At 37.8% G+C, this 21,887-nt stretch overlaps 2 protein-coding genes across 4 annotated transcripts in view; one reads left to right on the forward strand and one right to left on the reverse strand.

Annotated features, from left to right (window-relative positions):
- LOC117292483 (caveolin-1-like) overlaps positions 1 to 6,623 on the forward strand; it is a 29,769-nt gene extending 23,146 nt beyond the window's left edge. The window contains exons 1-4 of one of the 2 annotated variants that reach the window (XM_033774542.1): positions 1,577 to 2,287; positions 3,339 to 3,439; positions 4,234 to 4,323; positions 4,746 to 6,623. In XM_033774542.1, coding sequence (XP_033630433.1) covers positions 2,230 to 2,287; positions 3,339 to 3,439; positions 4,234 to 4,323; positions 4,746 to 5,039 — 543 coding nt within the window. In that variant the 5' untranslated portion in view covers positions 1,577 to 2,229 and the 3' untranslated portion in view covers positions 5,040 to 6,623. Of the gene's footprint in view, positions 1 to 1,576; positions 2,288 to 3,338; positions 3,440 to 4,233; positions 4,324 to 4,745 lie in introns of those variants that run through there. The other variant, XM_033774543.1, reaches the window with a different exon arrangement.
- Positions 6,624 to 6,637: 14 nt separating this feature from the next.
- Positions 6,638 to 19,715, reverse strand: LOC117292481 (dynein intermediate chain 3, ciliary). 2 transcript variants are annotated; one of them, XM_033774540.1, is made up of 14 exons: positions 19,620 to 19,715; positions 17,716 to 17,933; positions 16,859 to 17,020; positions 16,045 to 16,163; positions 15,136 to 15,278; positions 14,279 to 14,392; positions 13,662 to 13,801; positions 13,049 to 13,171; positions 11,389 to 11,568; positions 10,983 to 11,026; positions 9,805 to 9,940; positions 8,697 to 8,939; positions 8,422 to 8,559; positions 6,638 to 7,991 (listed from the first exon to the last, which is right to left on the reverse strand). In XM_033774540.1, the coding sequence occupies exons 2-14, from the start codon at positions 17,896 to 17,898 to the stop codon at positions 7,911 to 7,913; spliced, it is 1,806 nt and encodes a 601-aa protein (XP_033630431.1). In that variant the 5' UTR covers positions 17,899 to 17,933; positions 19,620 to 19,715; the 3' UTR covers positions 6,638 to 7,910. The 2 variants fall into 2 exon arrangements, with proteins under 2 accessions (XP_033630431.1, XP_033630430.1); XM_033774539.1 differs by having other exon boundaries at positions 17,716 to 17,937.
- Between the last annotated feature and the right edge of the window lie 2,172 nt (positions 19,716 to 21,887).

Genomic DNA, 21,887 nt, shown 5'->3' on the forward strand with positions numbered 1-21,887 from the left:
GAAGGTAATGAATATTATACACATAATGAATGTTTATGAGTGCAATGGTGCGAATATGTTCATGAGTTGAAAGATGGTATACACATAATGAATGTTTATGAGTGCAATGGTGCGAATATGTTCATGAGTTGAAAGATGGAATGTTCTATTCAACGAGGCGGAGCCGAGTTGAATGGAACATTCCAGCTTTCAACGAATGAACATATTCGCACCATTGCACGAATGAAAAACATTCATTATTTGTTTTATATAACATCCAAGTAGAACTTTGTCATTTTGATTGAAACTTTCAAAACAAACAATTTCAACTGTAGAAGCCGAATGCTAGTAATTTTACTATGCCTTCTTGCAGTAACACCTGCTGCGTTACCAAAGACACGCGCACGCAGTGATGTTTTTACTCAGCTTTTTCGTTCCATCCGAAAAGTACCATTGCACGCTGGCAGCGTGCCAGCGTGCAATGGTACTTTTCGGATGGAACGAAAAAGCACGGTGAGTGACTCAGCGTGCAATGGTACTTTTATTTGCTATCACGTGACGGACAATCCTCCAATCAAATGGCAAGGATCTGCTTGGGTGTTATATAAAATGTTCTATTCAACGAGGCGGAGCCGAGTTGAATGGAACATTCCAGCTTTCAACGAATGAACATATTCGCACCATTGCACGAATGAAAAACATTCATTATTTGTTTTATATAACATCCAAGTAGAACTTTGTCATTTTGATTGAAAGAAACAACTTTCAAAACAAACAATTTCAACTGTAGAAGCCGAATGCTAGTAATTTTACTATGCCTTCTTGCAGTAACACCTGCTGCGTTACCAAAGACACGCGCACGCAGTGATGTTTTTACTCAGCTTTTTCGTTCCATCCGAAAAGTACCATTGCACGCTGGCAGCGTGCCAGCGTGCAATGGTACTTTTCGGATGGAACGAAAAAGCACGGCGAGTGACTCAGCGTGCAATGGTACTTTTATTTGCTATCACGTGACGGACAATCCTCCAATCAAATGGCAAGGATCTGCTTGGGTGTTATATAAACAGTGCTAACATACATCGGTGTATAATAATGGGTAAAACCAAAATGAACTTGTCAAATTTGTTAGTTTGTTTAAGTTCACAATGTTGCTTCCAACCTTGATTTGTGCACTCGTTCTGTAGATATCTTCCTCGTCCGTAATTGTAATAAGCGGTTGTGATGGATCATCACCTACCGACATTTGCTGAAGTTCCGTATCTGGACAAAATATGGATTCAGAAACGATTATTATTAGGCCCTTGTTATTATTTTCGGCGACTACTCTCTAAATGTAAAAGAGTGAAAAGCACCACTCTTTACATTTCGAGTTGTCCCTCATAATGGCTCTTTAAGGAGAATTGTAACCCCCCCCCCCCACCCTCCATTCACATGTGGAATCTCTTATTGGAAAATGAGTAAATCCCAAAATAGTGTTTAGCCAATCCAAACAATCATCCAAATTATTATGATTGGTCATTTCATCACTTCGGCTTCCTTGTTTTCATTTAACCAAAGTGTAATGATCCTCCTGTTTATAGTGCACTAACACATCTGTTTCGAAACGTAGGCCTACGTCATTTTGTCATTAGAAAAAGCTTCATGTAAAATAAGATAATCATCACAGTAAAAGTTATAAGTTTGAGACTTGCAATTTCCCCCCACACACCGTGTTGCCTCTATCTATTAGAAAACGAGTGCATCACAATATTTAACTGGTCACTTCATCAGTTTTCATTTTCATCGGCTTTCTTGTTTTCATTTTACCAAATTGTAATGATCCACCTGTATTCATGAAAACAATAGCCCTATCGAAATATGTCATTGTGTTTATTGGATAAAGCTCCATGTAAAATATCTCTGCTAAGCTACAATTTCAGTAGGAAGTCATAATATGTTACACAGTAAATAACATTCTTACAAAATTGAAAGGTCAATGTCACACAAAATGGCCAATATTGTGTGACCGGTGTACTGCAACCTCACCGAATCGAAAATGGAGCTTATTAGCATTGCGTTGCTTGGTAACATAGACACAAATTTTCCACGGATCAATACCTCACTGTATATTCTACACAATTATTAATACAGCAACCAGCTTGTTTGCACTGTGTTGCTCACTGGTTCATATGGGAGCCGTATATAGTTACTTTATGCAGGTATAACCGCTTCATGGTGATGCAGTAAAGTGGTGATCATTTAACAGCTAAAATGGTTGATAATAGCAATACAGTTGGGGCTTGGCCGTCGGGTGCCGCGAGAGGAAATGGTGAGTACTCTTATGCGATGTTCACTAGGTATCTGGGAGGACCGGTTGTGGTAATTCTTTTTAAGTATTCGTCTCCCCCCCCCCCCACAAAAACCACCAAAAAAACCACCATCAATTTCAGGAAAAAAAACACCATTGAATGCTCAGAACATATAGTAAACAGAATCATGAGATCGTTTTCAATGAGTGACCTTATTTAAAATCTCAATTGAAAATTCATATTTTGTTTGTAATACAATTAAACAAATTGACAGTTCCCAGAGGTACTAGGATTTTCCAAGCAGCAAAATGGTGAATGCAATTTGTGGCACCAGCGAGCGCGTCGGGAAGCCCTATTTAGCGGCAGGTTCCGGGCCCGCATAATGCTCCGAAATAGTTAGGATCTGAGATGCTCTTTTATGCAATTTCATGCAATCTGACCACTTAATAACAGGTTGTGTTTTAGCAATATCATTAATTGAACATCATTTACGAGATGGGAGGCATTGAATCAGCCATCCTGAGTTTGTTACAAAAAGTTGCAGGCTACAACTCATATTTGCTCCGTGACAAACAAAAGTGTTGGGTGAGACACACGTCATACCTACTACAATTTCATGATTCCGATCGTCCAAGAAACCCAACGGAGAGATAACAAGAAAGAACATTTCGGTTTTAGATGTGGGAGGATAACCCCGATGGGATTCGAACCGGGGTCCTATAGAGGTTGAGGATATCACTATCCCAAAACCGACCGTCACACTACTCTTTAGGTGCAAAAGAGTGAAAAATAATGCACTCTTTGAAGAGCCATATGAGGGAACTCATTTTCGGCTGGTCTTCCACTCTTTTAGATTGAAGTTTGCATCTTTTTGAGTGATTTTTCACTCTGTCCTGGACTGAAACCCCTCTAAAAGAGTGAAATAACCCCCACTTGGTTTAAAGAGCCATATGAGGGACAACTCAAAATGTAAAGAGTGGTGCTTTTCACTCTTTTACATTTAGAGAGTAGTCGCCGAAAATAATAACAAGGGCCTAATAATAATCGTTTCTGAATCCATATTTTGTCCAGATACGGAACTTCAGCAAATGTCGGTAGGTGATGATCCATCACAACCGCTTATTACAATTACGGACGAGGAAGATATCTACAGAACGAGTGCACAAATCAAGGTTGGAAGCAACATTGTGAACTTAAACAAACTAACAAATTTGACAAGTTCATTTTGGTTTTACCCATTATTATACACCGATGTATGTTAGCACTGTATATTCATTACCTTCTCGAGTTTTGTGGTTTGTTTTCCACAGAACTCAGGGAAGTGCCGAAAATGCAGTGCTAACATTTACATCGGTGTATAATATGGGTAAAACCAAAATAGATATTCTTTATTATCCCCGATTCAAATTTAACAACAACTGCAATCATGTTGTTTCTCGAGAAAGTTAAGATCATTCAAATCCAGATATTTTAACACCTCTGTACGATATAAAACAGTATATTGGTTTCATGTGGTTACATAGACTTGTGGACAAGTCGTTAAATCGGCCCCACGCGGTTAGATAGTCGAGTTGTAACGGTGCTCTCGCGAGATCAGCTCTCGCGCGAACTGCAGGCTCCCCGATTTGAGTAGAAACCGGGAGCGGGGAGTTCGCACGAGAGCAGTGATCTCGAGGGAGCACCGTTACTATCTTACCGCGTGGGGCCGATTAAACGACTTGTCCACAAGTCTAGTGGTTGGGTCGAACTGAATTTAACTCGATATTAGTTACATTGGTGTTATTTTAACACCATATGATACTAATCTTGATTCTCTCTTCGGTATCTTTATCAGTTGCAACACCCAAGGTGTCAATTTTAACACCTGAATTTTTTTAAGGGGATGTCTGGTGGATGGTGAACTCTTGTGTTGATTTTTTTTTAATCGGCAAATTATTGTTTATTTGTTCCCCCTTGCTCTGTGTAGGTCGAGTATGACGAGGTTTTTCAGGAACCAGCAGTCTTTGCGAAATGCTCGATCAAAAAGATTAGCCGGCTGATATATACGTGGACACAGGTTTGTAACAAATAATGAATAAATATAGATTATAACAACATGAAATAGATAAATGAATAAATAAATAAATAATTAGCAATTTCTATTAAAAAAAAACTGTAGCCTACAAGCCTATGCATTGGGTATTTACACACACGAATTTGTGGGTTAGGGTTTTTAAGAAAAAGCGGGAAGATTATATAATATTGGCGGTGACGCTGACGGCACCAAGGACTTTCCACCAATCATAGTATACTGGTTTAAACTTTTTCTGTGACGTCACTGTATTGATGAAAGTGTAGATTATGTTTACAAATCGTAGATTCGTAAAAATCTACACTTAACTGTAGATTCGTTACGCGTCACTGGTAGTAGAGCGGCGAAGACAACAGAATTGACAACCAATGAGAACATTTCTTAATGTTTCTTTTCCCCCACCACAGATCATTGTCTACATCATCTTCAGCATCCTTTTCGGGATCTTACTCTCCTTTATATGGGGTATCATCTTCGCTCTGCTCAACTTCTTCTCAGTGTTCATCATGCAGCCCACTGCAAAGGCCCTCTTCGTAATCTTACGCACCAGCGCCATGATGGTGAGAGCCACAGTGCGGTCTTACTTGGATCCGGTCTACGAGTCGTTCGGTATGTGTTTCTCCCGCATCAAGGGGAAGGTCACGCTGACTGGGGGAATCTTACCCACTACGATTGGGCGAGCTGCCATCAAAGAAATGTAAAACCTATTTGTTTTGGTCCGCGTCCAAATCAACGGGTTTTTGGCTTTATTTAGCTATTTTGTCTCAGGAACGACATAAACTACGCGTTAAATTTTGTAGTGCAACTGTGTTTTTAGTTTTGCACAATGTGTGTGATGCTTTTATTGTAATAGACATTTAGTGTTAAATTTTTTTACGCTAGACAGGGTGAATACTTTTGGAAATTATTCCACAAATTATTGATCAAAATATTAGTTGGTAAAGAGCACTGGAGTACTCGTGATAAAATATTTAAATCAATTCCCTTTGAAAAGTAATTTATTATTAATCCAACAAACTTGAACCCGAGAAAGGTTCCAGAGATAAAGCCTTTTTCGTGCATCTGAAAGCAAATTTTCTTGCAACTTCGATGACCTCTATAAGTTTCGCTCAGATTTTCACAGGTTTGTTATCGTATGCATAATATTTATGTGAGATACACCAAGTGAGGATACTGGTATTCATACAAAATACCAAAAGTATACACTGCATTTAAAACGTTTGTATTGTAAATACATAATTGTAAAATAGGAATGGGGTGGGGCGAGCGGGGGGGGGGGCGCCCCTTACAACGAGGCTGCGCCAATGTCACGTACAGTGTTATTAATGTACGCATTGAGCCATGTATCTTCCAACAATGACAGTTACCTATTACGAACTAATAGAATATGCACAAAATATAAATTTACGGGTTGCCTCACAGGTTTTATGCAGTTCATAATCTACTTAAATTTTATAAGCAGCTAAATGAAATTGGACCCTGGCTGTCAACGTTTTCGGTGTTCTGTTTTATTTCATCATTGACCCTAATTCATACTTATGATGTGATTAGTCACCAGTGTGCATTGGCTTCTATTTTATTTTGAGTTATGTATATGTATTGAAAAAGTAATAAGTCAACGTAAGTGAGTTTTTTTTGTAAATATCTTGCATATTAATTAATTTCAAAAATTAATAGACCTGAAATACCACATGTTCAACCCGTGAATATTGATAGACTAGACTGCAATTCCACGTGTTATGTTGTTATGTAAAAAGATTTTTTTTTCCCCGCCAACCTTTTGAATATGAGAAGGTACAGTATATCGCGATAACGTTTCTCAGATTGTGTATTGGAATTATGATCTTGGATTATGGACAAAACCGCTCCAGATTTTTAGTAATATCTCGAAAACGAGACCACATTTTTGAAACAAAAATGTCACATGTAAGTTTAATTGTATATAGGCCCATCTACATTGATAAAGGATTAAAACAATCGAAGGATTCCAAAAACAAAAGGTATAGTCCTTCTCCCCCCCCCCTTTAAAACACAAGACAATCACAATGCAGCTACAGTTATACACACATTCTCTTCCGCGTGGTTCGTTTTGAACATGTACCAAGAGGTTTGAATTTATTTATTTTTTACTCAAAAACGTAAAAACCACTTTGAGAAACATGGAATTTTACAATCGTCTTATCTTTGAAGTGTGTAGTCTTAAATTTAATGTAGGATCATAGATTGCTTTTTGTCAATGTAATAATGATAGGCCAAACTATCCAGAGCTTTGACAAACAACACAATAAAACTCGTTTGAATTTAAATGAATTTTGTCAGTCCTGAATACTTTATTTCTGTCTTTCAACACAGAATACAATTATAGTATTTTATACAACATTAAATTATTTGAATACATTTTTTTTTAATGGTTTTATTTTTTGTAAATGCATATTATGAAATACATATTATGTACATGGACGGTTATTTGCAAAGCTGGTGTCTAAAGGCAGTGCTTGTTGGTGCAATACATAATGATTTCAATCATTAAAAATAAACATGATGGGAAGGGGACAAAGATGGTTAATCCGTTTGCTTAGATGTCATCATGCCGCCATCTTATACGTAGGAACGATGACGAATCAATGAAAAGCGCACATCTTAGTACGCACGACGCACATGATGGGCCAATGAGCAACCTTCTTTTGACCTCTAGCCAAGGGCTCCCTACTCAAACGACATCATGCGAACAAAGTTAATTGACAGTTAGCAACCATTTGAAATTTGGAAAACAAAATAATATTGAAGAAAAAGCCCTGAACAGTTTTAAGGTCAAAACAATAATGGTTGTAGAAACCTTGTAAATGTGTGAACACTGTGGCAAAAAAATTCCAAAGAAAACGGAAATAATGCCAGTAAATCAACTTGTTTGAAAACACTGAAGATATAAATTTTAAGATGTGGGGGAAAGACTGTACCGTTGGTTAAACCCACACAATCAGGTAGGGACTGAGAACCCAATCCTAACTAGACTACAATCAGCCTGAATCAAGCAAAGAAGATTTTAGTCTCTTTAATTTTTTTTTAGCATAACTCAGAAGTGGAAACACTCTTAATTCATGGAAATATATACACCCCTGCAACAGACAAATTTAAAAAGTTTTTTGGTTACACAAACAATTGTAAACTTATGTACAATCAAGTATAAAAAACATACTGCCATGTCTAGCATTTAAGACAAACAACAAATGACACCTTATTTATACCATTGCTTATAAGGTTCATAATTTTTCATAAACGTTTCTAGGCCAAATTCAAAGAGCTGTTTAAGCTGAACATTTTGCTTAAAAATTTTCTTCTAAGCAGAAATGAGTAGGATACCAGTCACCCATTGTACCTACAAAAAGGTAGTTTGGCTGGTAACCCTTCTAGGTAAGCATAATTTCGTTGTGCTTAAAGCTCTATGAAATTGGGCCCTTTACACACGAACTGAGGTCTGGCAAAAGGTTGAACTATTTGCAAATCTGTCCACATGTAAATACAAAACATGTATGGAGTCAAAGGTTGAGTCTTAAAGGTCAGGGGTTAGGTCATCATTCTTTGTCCTCTTTTTCGCCGTTCTCTGTGTCTTTCTTCTCTCCGTCTTCATCCCCGTTCTCTTCAATGATGGTATTCTGAAAAAAAAGAAAATAATGAGAACATAATCATTTATAACAACAAGTATTGAGTATAGAGTACTTACACACAATTTGACATCTTTTAAAACAAGTACCTTCTAATATCTTATGAGCAGTCCTAGTATTTATACTTTAAAATGGGATAAAAAGGTAGTGGGAGTTTTTTTGTTTTTTTTGGGGTCTTTCATACAAAAGAAAAAGAGTGTGTCAAATACATTTTGGGGAAAACCCTGCCACATGACGGGCATGGTTTACCCTAAGATAATTTGCACTTTTCTTAACCACAAGAAGCAGAAATAGTCTTTGAAACTAACTTCAAACTGCAAGATTTTCAGTTTGGAAATGCTTAATGTTTTTATGCTTTTCATCTTCCAAAACCTAAAAGTTATTTTTATTGTATTTTCGGCTTTTAAAAAATTTGACTTACATCAACATCTTTGTTAGCCTGGTTTGCTTTGGCGTTCTTTGCCGCTTGCTTCTTCTTATCAGCGTTGATCATGTAGAAGAAATCTTTCTCTGCTGACTCCACAAGGTCCTCTTCCTCATCATTGTTGGCTTCGTCATCCTGTAAACCAGACCAGAAACAAAACCAGAAACAAAACAAGAAACTCAAGTATGGGTCGATGAAAGGTTCGGGAACTGAAACTTGATCAGAATTAAATACATTAAATTTAATTAAACTTGAAATTCCACAATGCATACCTCATTGCCAGCTGCACTTGTACCAGCTCTCTTCAGCCTCAGCTCTCTCTGTCTCGACTCTAGAATCTTCTCCCGTTTGGTCTCCCGATCAAACATGGCGGTCACCAGGGCTTTCTCATTGCGCTGCATGGTGCACAGACTACTGGACAGCTCCAGGAGGGTGGTGGTACCGGTGTGGGAACCGGTGGCAATCAGGTGGCCCTGGTCCTGGACCCTTAAACTGTGAAGGGCTTCATCGCACACCTGAGGAACATCAAATCAGAGAGAGTGTTGAGTATTACAAAGGGTCATGTTAATGGATGTTATCCATTGCATAATAGGAATAAAGAATATTAATTTTTGGTTTTTACCCACATACATCGATGTGTGTAGCACTGTATACTCAGTACTTTCCCGAGTCCTGTGAAAAAATCACAGGCATTTTACTCGGGTGGGATTCGAACCCACGACCTTTGCAATTCTAGAGCAGTGTCATACCAACTAGACCACCGAGATTGCCCGGTAGCTAGAGGCAGTTCGAATCCTATGTTTTAGCAGCGGGTACTGCAAACGATTTAAAGGAATAAAGAATATATACAATGATTCTGAGGTGGCCAGACTTGCACTGTGGGAGAAGAGGTGCATCGCGGTCACCATCACAAGAAGCTGCCCCTCTCAACTAATGCACAGCTACCCCCTGGACAAAGGCAGGACTGGAGAACATGGAAGTTCCTCAACAGACTCCGAACAGAGGTGGGACGATGCAAAACAAACATGAAGAAATCTGGCATACCGACAGCGATGACACCAAATATTACCGACCATTTGGAGAGTAGATGATTGACTTGGAGACAAACAAATAATTTAGATTTACCCATACTAGAGGTGGACTGTGAGGACAAATACTACCTGCCAACCTATCAGGGCCAAATTTCCTAAAGCATGTAAGCACAAAAACTTGCTTACCACAAATAAATCTTGCTAAGCAAAAAAGGTGACCAGACATAATACCGTACATTTACCATTGCTGTGACTGGTACTCAACTAACTTCATGCTAAGCATATAAATTTGCTCAGCAGAAAATTCTGTTTAACAGTTTTATGAAATCCTAATGGGATTACTACATACCTGGAGGCTAAGTGTTGGGTCGTTCTGTTTGAAGAGATAATCCCATACATCCAGGGTTCCGTCCATCTTAGTTGTGAAGAACACGGCTGGTCTGACAGGACTCCAGCAACCATCAGTCATGTACGACATGTGGTACCTGAATGAACAAATATATTTTAATAAGGGAATAGCAGATAAACAAGTGCTACACAAGGCTTTAAAAACTGCGCTTAACATCCACTGGGTCAACATTAAGGTCAACATAATATGACCAACAAAGTCCTACATGGGATTACCCAAGCTCTCTACAAAAATCAAGCAGAAAAGGATGCATTTTGCTAGCCGCTGCTACATGAGCAAAGATGAACCAGTATCCAAAACTGTTCTATTTACCCCCAAGCATGGGAGGAGGAAACCTGGTAGACCTGCACTAACCTACACTGACATTCTTAAAATGGACACTGGTCTGGAGTCAGAAGTCGACAAGGGGGAACAGAAAGGCACGGAGAACCATCTTAATTCTAGGCGTCACTCAGCCCAAGCAAAGCAAGCAAAGCAAGAGAGTAGTGAATCGGCCTTAGATGGCTGTTGAAAACCATCAGGACTGTGATCATAAAGTGTGTTGCACATAAACTTTGGAATGCTCTCCCACATGCAATCAGGATCGCCAACAATACCGATACCTTCAAAACATTGCTCAAAACCCATTTATTCCGCCAGGCTTTTACTAGACTTTTACGTGGCCTTTTGCCGACTGTGGTTTCATTTCTGTTGTTTGATTTTAACTATTGTGCTCGTAATTTTCAGTGTAATCACCCTTTTAAATCTGTTTAAATTATTGTTAATATCTGTATATTGTTGTATGCGCATCTGACCATATTTTTTATAAAACTGGCGCATAATAAGCGTATAAATTTTTATTATTATTATTATAAAGGACTGAGCCAAAGGCATTATGCATAAATAGGTGCCTGCATAACCTTGTGAGCCATTACGCACATGTTCAAACACTTTTTGCAATGTCTTTACCACAGGTTTAACCATGGACATGTAATCATTTTTTTCGACCAATCCGAATGTATAAACTGTCTTTGGTATTTATGCATAATAAATGGAGTCTTACAAAGTGCCAAATCCTTGTTAGTTTGATGCCTAATTGTACGACTCTTTAAATATTCTGTGAAGCTCTAGCTACTTACTTGGTCCACATAATAGAGGAGTCCCTTACATCTTCTGACCAAATCTGAAAAAGAAAAAAACAATTAATAATAATAATAATTTATTCTATAGTTTTTACATAAAATCTCATAACCCCGTACAAAAAATTGAACAAAGTAAACCATTAAATCAGTAAACAAATAGTTAGTTTATTATACCATAGACTGAAACCACACAACAAGTAAAAACCCTAGGTCACTAAAAAAAAAACACAGTATACATTTAAAATTGCATAAACACGCCGTAAAAGTATAAATCCAAAAGTTTAATATTATATTAATAAAAAAAAAACCAGATTGCTGTTAGAAGTCCTTGAAATTTTGCTTGCCTTTTCAATGACTGCTTTCTATAATCTATCAAAAAAACAGAAAAGGACAAAAACCTTACCCTAGCTGTCCAGTCTCCTACTGTCAGGAAGTTCTTTGGAAAGAAAGGATTTCTCTGGAGACAGTAGACGGGTCCGATGTGCTCTTTGTAGATGGCCACAATTTTCTCGGCAGGCGTCTTGGCTTTTCGGTTGCAGGAGATGATTGTTCCTTGCTCAGTGCCCACCATGAACTTTGTCGGCTAAACAATTGAGAAATTATGAACAATATAACTTTTATTTGATTTGTATTAAACAAGAATGTATTTTTTTTCCTCTGATAAGCAGAAGTTTACAACTATTTGTTTTCCTGATTGTTTTGGCAATTACGTGGCCAATGTAATCGTCAAATTATTCTGTTTATATATATCATTTTATCGTGAACGAGAGCAGATCTACATAATGGTCTAGGCATTAATAGACTTTAGTAGGCTACATTAATAACAGGGCAAAAACATCGGAAATAAAACTAAAGTAGAAAGAATAATCATTAAAACTGATAATAGTGACATCTGAACGGATGAACTACATAATATAACATATATTGTCCTGTGCCCAGAAGAAGGGCATATGTTGGTTGAAGAACAGACCTTTCTAAGTTACTACTGCTACTACTTCTGCTACTACTACTACTACTACTACTACTAATATTAAAACTTAAGAGTAAAACACTTCATAAAGTGCCCGGTGCCCAAAGGCCTCTGAGCATTTTACATACATGTAAAAACAAGCAAAAATAAAAAATACAAAGTATTTGTGAACAAAGATAAAAAGTATTCACAAGCAAAACATTGAATGAAAACCTGGAATAGGGGAAATATAAAAGAGACAAATACAAAGACAACAGTCACAAAGTTTTAAATATCCCATCACAACTCAAAATATATAAAGTATCTGCAGGGTACAATAAATAGCACAAAAACGAAATGCACACATTATAACAAAACAAAGCATCTTAGTTTATAGACACTGACCTGCACTATTTTGTATGGACGGCCTTAAGTATCACAAAATAATATATAAATGGATTGGCACAAGTTGGCATATTTCAATCAAATATTCAAACTTTAAAAGAAAAAGAACATGTGTACTCGATCTCAAATTAGCCCATGGCACCCAGAGCAATTGCCCTGTGCTTTTGCTGTGGTGCCCTTTGCAAGCTTTCAATACAAATATTTGTGCGGCAAAATTGTTTAATCACTGACATTGGTAATTTGCAAGCAATAATTATTGTACTAAACAATAAATACATTTCTTTTGTAGTGATGGACGCCGGCTGTACTTCTGCACACCAAGGTTGGGGACATTTGTGGCTTTGAGGTCACAAAAGTAAGCTCTATTGACTGAATTCACCCGACATCATCATTACAATTATCTTGGTTGCGCCAATTGGAGAGTTAAGGTCCAGTGAGTTGTACTAGTGAAATGCACATTTTAGGCACTGCAGCGTTTACAAGCTACCATAATTTGTGCAATTTTACTTCCAAAATTGACAGCGTGGCAGACAGTAGCAGGCATGATATTTGGCGCCTGGAATAAAGTAGCAAATTGTAATACAATATACCTTTCAGGCCATTAATCAGAAGACTGACTTGCAAGAATATCATGCCAGCAGTAGCCACGTACATGTCTGATGTTGGTGCAAGTATTCAATAGAAGGTTAAAAAAAACTTTGATACTTACAACAGTAGGTTCATATTCCAGTGATATGACTCCCTGCGCATTCTCCATGTTGCCTTTCTTGTTGGGATCCATCACCAGTTTCTCTGTGGGCTCGCCAAGTTTACGTGTATCCCACCACAGAACCTGTGAAAAAAGTAGGAAGTGTTTTATTATATTAATCCACAAAACGGACAGAGAGGTAAAAATCTTGTTTTCAATTCATTTCAGTTCAAAATGGTATATTAAAATCATGTATTGCACAACATTTATTGCAGTTTTAAAAACTTAATGGCACATGTTGACATCAAAAGTCAACAAAAGTACATCTCACAAAAGTAAACAGCAGTACAGACATTTGAAACAATAATAATACATACATCATCTAAGGTTACATTGGACAAATCATGGTCCCAATAAAAACCAGACACTGATCAAAATTAAAAACTACACATCGTTTAAATGTATAAGCTATTTGCTGATTCTGTACATGGTGTCTTGGTGATCTAGAACTAGTGGTGCAACAACTGGGCCTATCCTCTGATTCTGTACAAACGCAGTGATCTCCATCGTGCAAAGTTTCAATTTTAACTTGAAAAATTGTTGACCATACTTTGATTAAAATTGTTGTTCTTACCTGTCCGTCAGTTGATGCAGAGAAACATTCCGTGCCTGTCTTGGATTGCAACCAGATCGTCTTATAGACGGGATCGTGGTGGCTGTGCTCAACAGGGGACATTTCAACAGCCTGTGAGCCCTTCCTCGTGTCCCAAAATGCTATTTACAAGGAGGAAACAAAGACAATTTAACAACATGTCTCCAGATTGTTGGCTTTTTTTTAAAGCGGGGTTAAGATAACCCTGCTAATAAGCTATGACTGCTGATACTGAGATCCTATGTCTTGCGTGTAGACCAAGCAAGTCTAACATACATTTGAAAACCTGCTGGACCTGTTTCTTCAAGGAAACAAATAATGAGACTGTGTCTTGCTGATTGGTGGTGCCTTGGGACATCCCAAGTTCAATTGTATTTCTTGCGTGAAAATGCCCTCTTTTGATAACATGAATATTAATGGGTCATACATATACAATTGACAACACTTTTTAATAAAATAAGTTGCACATGTTCAATAATGCACTGTCAGAATACATAAAATAGAATGTACAATCTTAGCACTGAAAGAGTTCAAACTAATCAAATTATTTGTTTGTCATAGTTAGCAATCAGAAAGTTTGTCTTCTAAACGTCACTCACCGATCTGCCCATTGTAACAGCCCCCTATCAGTACATGCACATCTTTAGGGTTGTACTCCAAGCACACTAGCGGAGAAACTGGCTTCAGAGTTGTCTCTGGCTTATTGGGATTTTCTGTGTCCAGGAAAAAAAATCAGTGAGTAATAATAGTAAAAAGAAATACATGTACTGTGTTTTGTCCGAAAAGGTTTTGGGATGAATTTGTGTGCTAAGGCATGTCTGTAAAATTTTCTACATCACTATAGACCTTATAGACCTTTTTCGCAAAATACCCATTGCGCAAGCGTAACTGTTGATTGAGGTGCATCAAACTTAATCACTAGCAAGACCAGCATGCACCTCATTCCACGCTTACAGTGCGCGTACAGAGTATTTGCGATAAAGTCTATGCTCATGACGCCAACTGAGTCGGGCGACCTCAACTAGAGTTCAAAAGAAGAAAGCCCATTGTCCCATTGTGTGCACAGTTCATACATTGACATGTGATTTCTTTTGTTTCATTATCATTTCACCCTCTGAGATCGCGGTGCAATGACATCAATGCATATGGTCCATTACTCTGGTGCGCATTGTATTTCATAATTTTCATGGTAAAACATAAATAATTACTTATACTGCTTTTAATAATAGTTTTTGTTTATCTGCCTGATAAAGTGTAAGTGAATTGTTGTGTCTGAGTGTTCTACTGCACCTGGTCATGACTGCTAAGCAGGGATTTTGTAAGCAGTATTTTCTGCTTGAGCAGCTCTATGAAATTATCCCATGTGTTTATTGAGAAGCACACCATGCAAAGCTTCATACACCACTTAAGAACTCTAAGGTTAAGTCTGGTGCCTGCAAAGAAAGTGGTTTCTTACCAATATCCCAGATATAAGAATCTAGACTTGTCTCGGCCGATGCTCTTTGGAATTCCAGGTTGGAGTAAGCTACAGCCAGTTTACGAGCACCGTCAGGATACCAGGAGAGGTGAGTAGCTGTGCGCTTTATTTCATTTGGGTCTCTGTGGAAGACATTTTGAAGGAACATTACAGAATTTGTAAGAAACAAACTTGTCTAAGATATTACATAAATCTTACATGGTTTGATGATGATGATAGTAGAAAACATCACTTGACATATTTCTGTCTGAAATGTCATATTTGATGAGAAATAAATAAAACTAATTTTCTGTTTGGAGTAAATCCATCAGTGAGCGTTTTATTCATTTTTTTTTACATCAATGTCGCGCAAAACATGTCATCGGTTTTTCACTTTTTTTTCTTGTGAACCAGAACAGCAATCGATTTCAAACTTCTACAGTTTTATATATGGTGGATAATATAAAGTGCTTACACTGCCAGCTAATGACCATCGATGTCAGTTTTTTTTAATAACCAATATATCAAAACTTTTATATCGAGTATACTTGATATATAAAGTTTTTCCTGTGTGCAAGATGAAGTCTAAAAACAGTTCTTTATACACCGAAGACCTACAGATTAATAGGGTTGCATATTTACCCGTTTTCAGCTTGATTCTTCGCATTACTTTGTGTGATTTCAGATGCATAATGAAAGGCTTCATCAGCTGAAGTCTTTTATTATTTGAGTTAGAAATTACCTCTTTCTCACAAACTACATTGCTTCTGAGGGAGCTGTTTCTCACACTGTTTTATACTATCAACAGCTCTCCGTTGCTCATTCAAGTAAGTTTGTATGCGAACAATTGTTTTGAGTAATTACCAATAGTGTCCAGTGCCTTAACAAATGCCATCCACTGTAACTCACCTGAAGACGTTTATGGTCTTAGCGGATGGAGTCTCCTCTGTTTCCTCAATGGCTAGATCAGAGAAATAATCTTCATAGATATTGATGGCATTGTTCTGTCGAATACAATGCTCCATTGTCTGCATGTAGGGGTGGAAACCAATTAAACATCGTGATTAGGAATACAACAGACTGACAGAGAACAAAACTTAGCGCAATCATCATCTTTACTTGGGAATAACTTTGGAGTAGATGACCATATCTTTGAGCTAAAACCAATTACAAATATTCAAAAGTAAATTTGGATGATCAGGGGATGTTTTCACAAAAGTTAGGACTAGTCCTAGGAGATACAAAAAAGGTATGATGGGTAGTCCTAAGTTAGGACGTGTAACTTGTCCTTAGTCGAGACAAGGAGAAAAAGAGAAGGAGCTTGAACGACCCGCAAAACCGCAGAGTAACAAAAGAATACTCTGACAATGCCCCTGTTCGGCCAGTGGAAATAAAAAGATATGAGACCTCCAGCTGGACGACCGATTAACGAGCGGGATTAAATCTCTTTGTACAGAATGTGTGGTACCGCCAGTCTGCGCTTTTGCCTGCGTGTAAAGTTGAATCATTGGAGACAAGAATTTTGAATATACACTTTTTCATCTACCGTTTGTGGTGTTTCACGGAAACATCATGGCATATTTTTTCGTTTTTTGTGGGACAGGTATTTAAATGGTAACGTCATATTAAAAAAAAAAGGCCCACAAATTTGGAAAAAACTCTTGACAAATGACAGCGTTATCTTTAAAAAAGATTGGAAGAAGAAACACTGAGCTTGACCAACCGTAGCCAGTTGCGAGATTGTGTTGATGTACGTCTCATCCTTCTCCACCTTCTTGCGGAACCTGATGACCTGCTCAACTTCCTGCGGGTTGATGTCCTTAGGCCAGCCTCCTTCCACATGGTTAATGCCTCTTGTCTCTGTCTCAAATCTCTCTGTGTTTATCTGAAAGGGTAAAAAAATAATAATAATAATATTCTTTATCCCTGAAGCAAAATTAACATCTTGTTGTATAGCGTTGGCTACAGGGCGAGTTCATGGGTTCTGGCTGAATAAAGATGTAGAGGACAGATGTCGTACAGAACAGCAGACTCAAGACTGCCTCAAACTTGGCCTGCCCGCACTGACCAGCCACCGGCACGCTTGGGTGACTTTATTCTTTGTCAATAGATGCGGTACCCGCTGCTAAAACATAAGATTCAAATTGCCTCTAGCTACCGGGCAATCTCAGTGGATTAGTCGATATGACACTGCTCTAGAATAGCAAAGGTCGTAGGTTTGAATCCAACCCAAGTAATATGCCGGTAATTTTTTTTCACAGGACTCAGGAAAGTTCTGAGTATACAGTTCTAACACACATCGGTGAAGGATAAAAACTAAAATTAATATTCTATATCCCAGATTCAAATTTAACATCTATTGGAAAGTACTCAATGTTAGTACTGTACTACTGTAATAGTGAAAAGCCTGACCATTCAGCGTCATTCACTGCGGTTTTGAGTGATACAGGCCTTTCTATAACATGATATCATATGTTGCTAGGTCCTGTGAACTACGTCCTGGAGATAAACTGGTGCTGTGCCTTGTAATTGCCACCCTAATAACATCCCATCTTATAACTATTGGATGCTTTTACTTACCTCATGTTCAGACATCTCCTGGACACACTGAATACCTCTGTCCACAGGATTCTTCTCGATGAAATTCGACGCTAGGCTCTCGTCGGGCAAGATGTCAACGTGAAGTTCAGCCGGCCGGTCCGAAAAGTTGCATTGCCGGCCAAACTCACTCCGCTTCTTGGTGTATACGTAAACTATCTCCATGATTGAAGAAGATCGGGCTGTGCCCTTGAGTCAGTCTTTCTATATGACATTTAAAAAAGGAAATTCAATTTAAGAAAAGCTTCATCTTTGTAAAAGAAAAGAAAATTTAAACAAATACATGGAAGGATAAAAAAAAACTTGATATAAGTTGGGCTTAGCTCACCCAGACTCTGAATTCATTTTCTACGCACATAATGAGTGCTCAAAAGTAACTCCTGCAAGTTTCAAACTTTGCACTAAATTTTCAAATGCATAAATGGCTAATGTATGCGACCTAACAACTTAACTTTTGCATTTCGCATAATCATCTGAGTGATAGCGCCCTATTTTAACTTGAGCCAGTCATTTCGCGCCAAGCAAAGTCACCCACTACAAAGTCGCTCCATAGCAAGGTCGCTCTGTCACTTACAAAGTCTCCCTTGTTGAGTGATAAATTCCTCAATGCACAAAGTCATGGTGAAAAATTATTTATTTGAGGCCCTCTACTGCAAGAAGTGTAAAAGAGTTGGTTAAGAACAACAGAAGACCTTAAAGGGAAGGTACACGTTTGGTAATTACTCATTCATATCAAATATTAATTTAAAAACTGACTTGGTAACGAGCATTGGAGAGCTGTTGATAGTATAACAAATTGTGGGAAACGACTCCCTCTGAAGTAACGTATTTTTTGTGAAAGAGGTAATTTCTCACTCTTTCATCATTTTCTCGCAACTTCGATGACCAATTGAGCACAAATTTTCTCAGGCTTGTTATTTTATGGTTATGATGGGAAATACCAGATGAGAAGACTGGTCTTTGACAATTACCAAACGTGTACCTTCCTTTTAATTTCAAAACAAGTAAAATTAATGACCCGCCTATCACCACTAAACTAAAGCACAGTAAAATAATTGTGTTTAAAAGAGTTAGGGTTTAAAATTTAAGACAATTGAACAGATAGTTCAATTATATTAGTTCAATTTATAACCATTCTGTATAGTATATAATTATCATTCCAGTAAAGAAAACAAAAACAAATCAAAGTAGGGCTTGAAAGTTTAGACAATTTAACAAATTTTTCTACAAGCAAATATTAAAAAAATTAAGTACAATTTATGAAAATATAAAACAAATATCGTTTAAATTTAAAGTAAATAAAAAGTAGGCCATCCGTAGCCTAAAAATAAAAAATAACAAAATAAAAAGTTTAAACAACCATTAATAAAAAAAAATAAAAAATAAAATAAAACTAAAAGTACAAGTAGGCCTAGGCCTAACTTATATAATAACAAAAAGTAAAATGAATGTAAGTAGCCTAGATGAATGTATGTACGCCTAGAATCCTAGATAACCATGGTCCATATGTCGAGCGATAGAAAAGAAGAACCTGATACAATTTTTTTTTTGAAGAAGGGCTTGAAATTGAAGACATTTTATATAGGAATAAGTACAACAATTCACGAAAGTTTAAACAATGTTTATTAAAAACAAGTAGTCTAGTGCAACTTTGTACTGTCCTGTGGGTGACTTTCACTTTGTTGAGCTTTTGAGGAGCTCGGGAAATTGTGTGACACGGGTTGTTTTCAAGTTTGCCTTTTGCAGTTTATTTAACAATCATGTTTAAAAATTAAATTGAAAGCGTTTTTATAAAAAATCAGGAGTAGGTTCAAAATGTTATTTTTCCAAATTGTTTTTGTCATTAAATTCACGAAATCTAGGATAATTGCTTACGATTTACTTACCAAAATAATGATTTGTTCTTTACTCAATCAATCAAACTGTGGTCAAACGTTGTGTCGCACCATTTATCGTGTAGAATTGTTGCTAAGGTAGCTAACAGTATGGTGCTCTTAGGTCAAATGTGTACAAATTGATATTTAATGAGGAGGGCACATTACTTTCGAGGTACCCTGCCAACCGCCACCTCGTTCTCAGTAGGTGCAACTTCGTTTCCAATGATGTATCTCTCGCTCCCGCCGCACAATTTTCGTAAATTGCGCCCTCTAGTGGAATTTCGCGTTTACGTTACGAGTATTAGAGGTGACGTCTTGGACTAAAACTAATCTGCAGCGCAAGGGGCGAGGATAACACCGAGCTGAAGCTACTCTAGACTTGGTGCAAGACGTCCTTGGCGTTTTTTCTTTGCTGCCTTGCGATTATTGAACATCAATGTGTACATACACTGGGTGCGTTTGTTTAGCTTCCCTGGGTCGACCCCGATGTGTTGTGGGTTTTTTTCCAAGACGAACGTGGATAATTATCTGAACACGTTCGTCCTGGAAAAAAGAAAGCTAAACGAACGCACCCTATGTGGGGTGCGCTAGACGGTTCACCGTTGCGTGCGCTGTGCACGGCGCTACGATCCTAAGAAAAACCCCGCTAATAACGTCTTGTTCCAAGACTACCTCGTTTCTGGCCCGATTTTCTAGGCCGCCAGCCTGATTGCTACCACCATTGGCAGCGCGCCATAACCAATAACTGAATAATTGACCATTATTTTGATAATCACTTGCCAATGACTGAAAGATCGAGTTATCGGTTTCAGTTGTTGCGAAAACGCACCTCCTCAGCAGTTTATCAAGAGTGTCCAATTTTAAGGGGGAAGATGTTTGGCAATTGCAGAAGCATGTTTATTATAGCATTTTGCATCGTTTCACTTCGAAGTATAATGTACTGCATTTTTTGTAATAATATCAAATCATGTCAGATGAATTTAAAGGGTCAAAAGATGTCTCTGAAAAGACTTAGATTGCACCATGAGAGCATCTATGAAATAATATTTTCCCGGGGCGCGCCCCAAAACGGGCCCGGACCCCACAAGGTAAATGCTGACTAAGGTCCCCACCTTTCCCAGGACAGATTGATGCTAATGTTCATGATGATCATCACAAGACAGACAACACGCTTATGTATACACCACATCTTGGACATCAGACAACCCGATTATGGATAAGAGATTTTTGTTAAATAGGTTTACCCAAAGATTCACACCCAGCGGGTAAAGGGCAATGGTTTCATGTAATAATTTACGAAGTATATACATATTAAAAAAGGAAAAGATGGAAGGTGAAGTACAAAGACGGACCGAAGTGTCAGAGAGCCTAAAGACAGTGCTCGATCCTCCACAGTAGAGCAGAAGTGTGGCTAATTTATTACTTAATTGATTACTTTTATACTCGCTATAAAACATAATGATCAAAACTATGTGTAACTCTTGGTCAAGGCTGCCGCTACCCCATGCTTTGAATATTAAATACTTATGAAATCAGGTTTAATGTGTCAGTGATATAGTACTATGTCGTCCGATAGAGTATGAATAATATGATAGTAAAACTATGTTTCATGCGTATGAGCAAAGCGAAGGATAACAATTCCCCGCATATTTCCATCCCCAAGGCAAATATTTAACAATAATGTGTAGGCCTAGATTGGGGATCATGTAGTTTGGTCGATTTCTTGCTAATTTCGGTGGTTTTCATTGTGGGTCAGATTGTTTCGATGCTTTGAGATGGGTTTCCGGTTTATAGTTCTGTGATCATCTTCACTATCATCTGATGTTGTTGGTTTTCTTTCTTGCAATTTTTCTGTGTGTTTTCAATTACCAACAGGCAAAACACACATACTGCATAAAACAGAAGAAAAATTTAATACCGGCATCTAAATGGTAGTTACAATATGCACGCACCAAAACTACTGGGCCCATAACACCGACCAAAATCTGCTGGAAACCGACACAACCAAAAAAAGACAGCAATGCAATAAGAACACAGTGCTCAAGACGATGTAGGGTATAGGCCTACACCCCGTACTTAGTTAACTTTTGCAGAAGAAACAAATCCCATTTGAAAAGCACTACGACACACACAGTGGCAATTATTTACAGGGGAAAAAAGTGGGTTGGCGATAAAGCGCAGAATTTGGCGACAAAACAGTGATAATGAAGTTGTGCCCTGTGATCTTGAACGAATTTGGTACACAGAACGTGTAGGGCACCATGTAGAATGGGTTAT

The sequence above is a fragment of the Asterias rubens genome, chromosome 7, assembly GCF_902459465.1.
Source record: "Asterias rubens chromosome 7, eAstRub1.3, whole genome shotgun sequence".
In the NCBI taxonomy this organism is placed as follows: Eukaryota; Metazoa; Echinodermata; class Asteroidea; order Forcipulatida; family Asteriidae; genus Asterias; species Asterias rubens.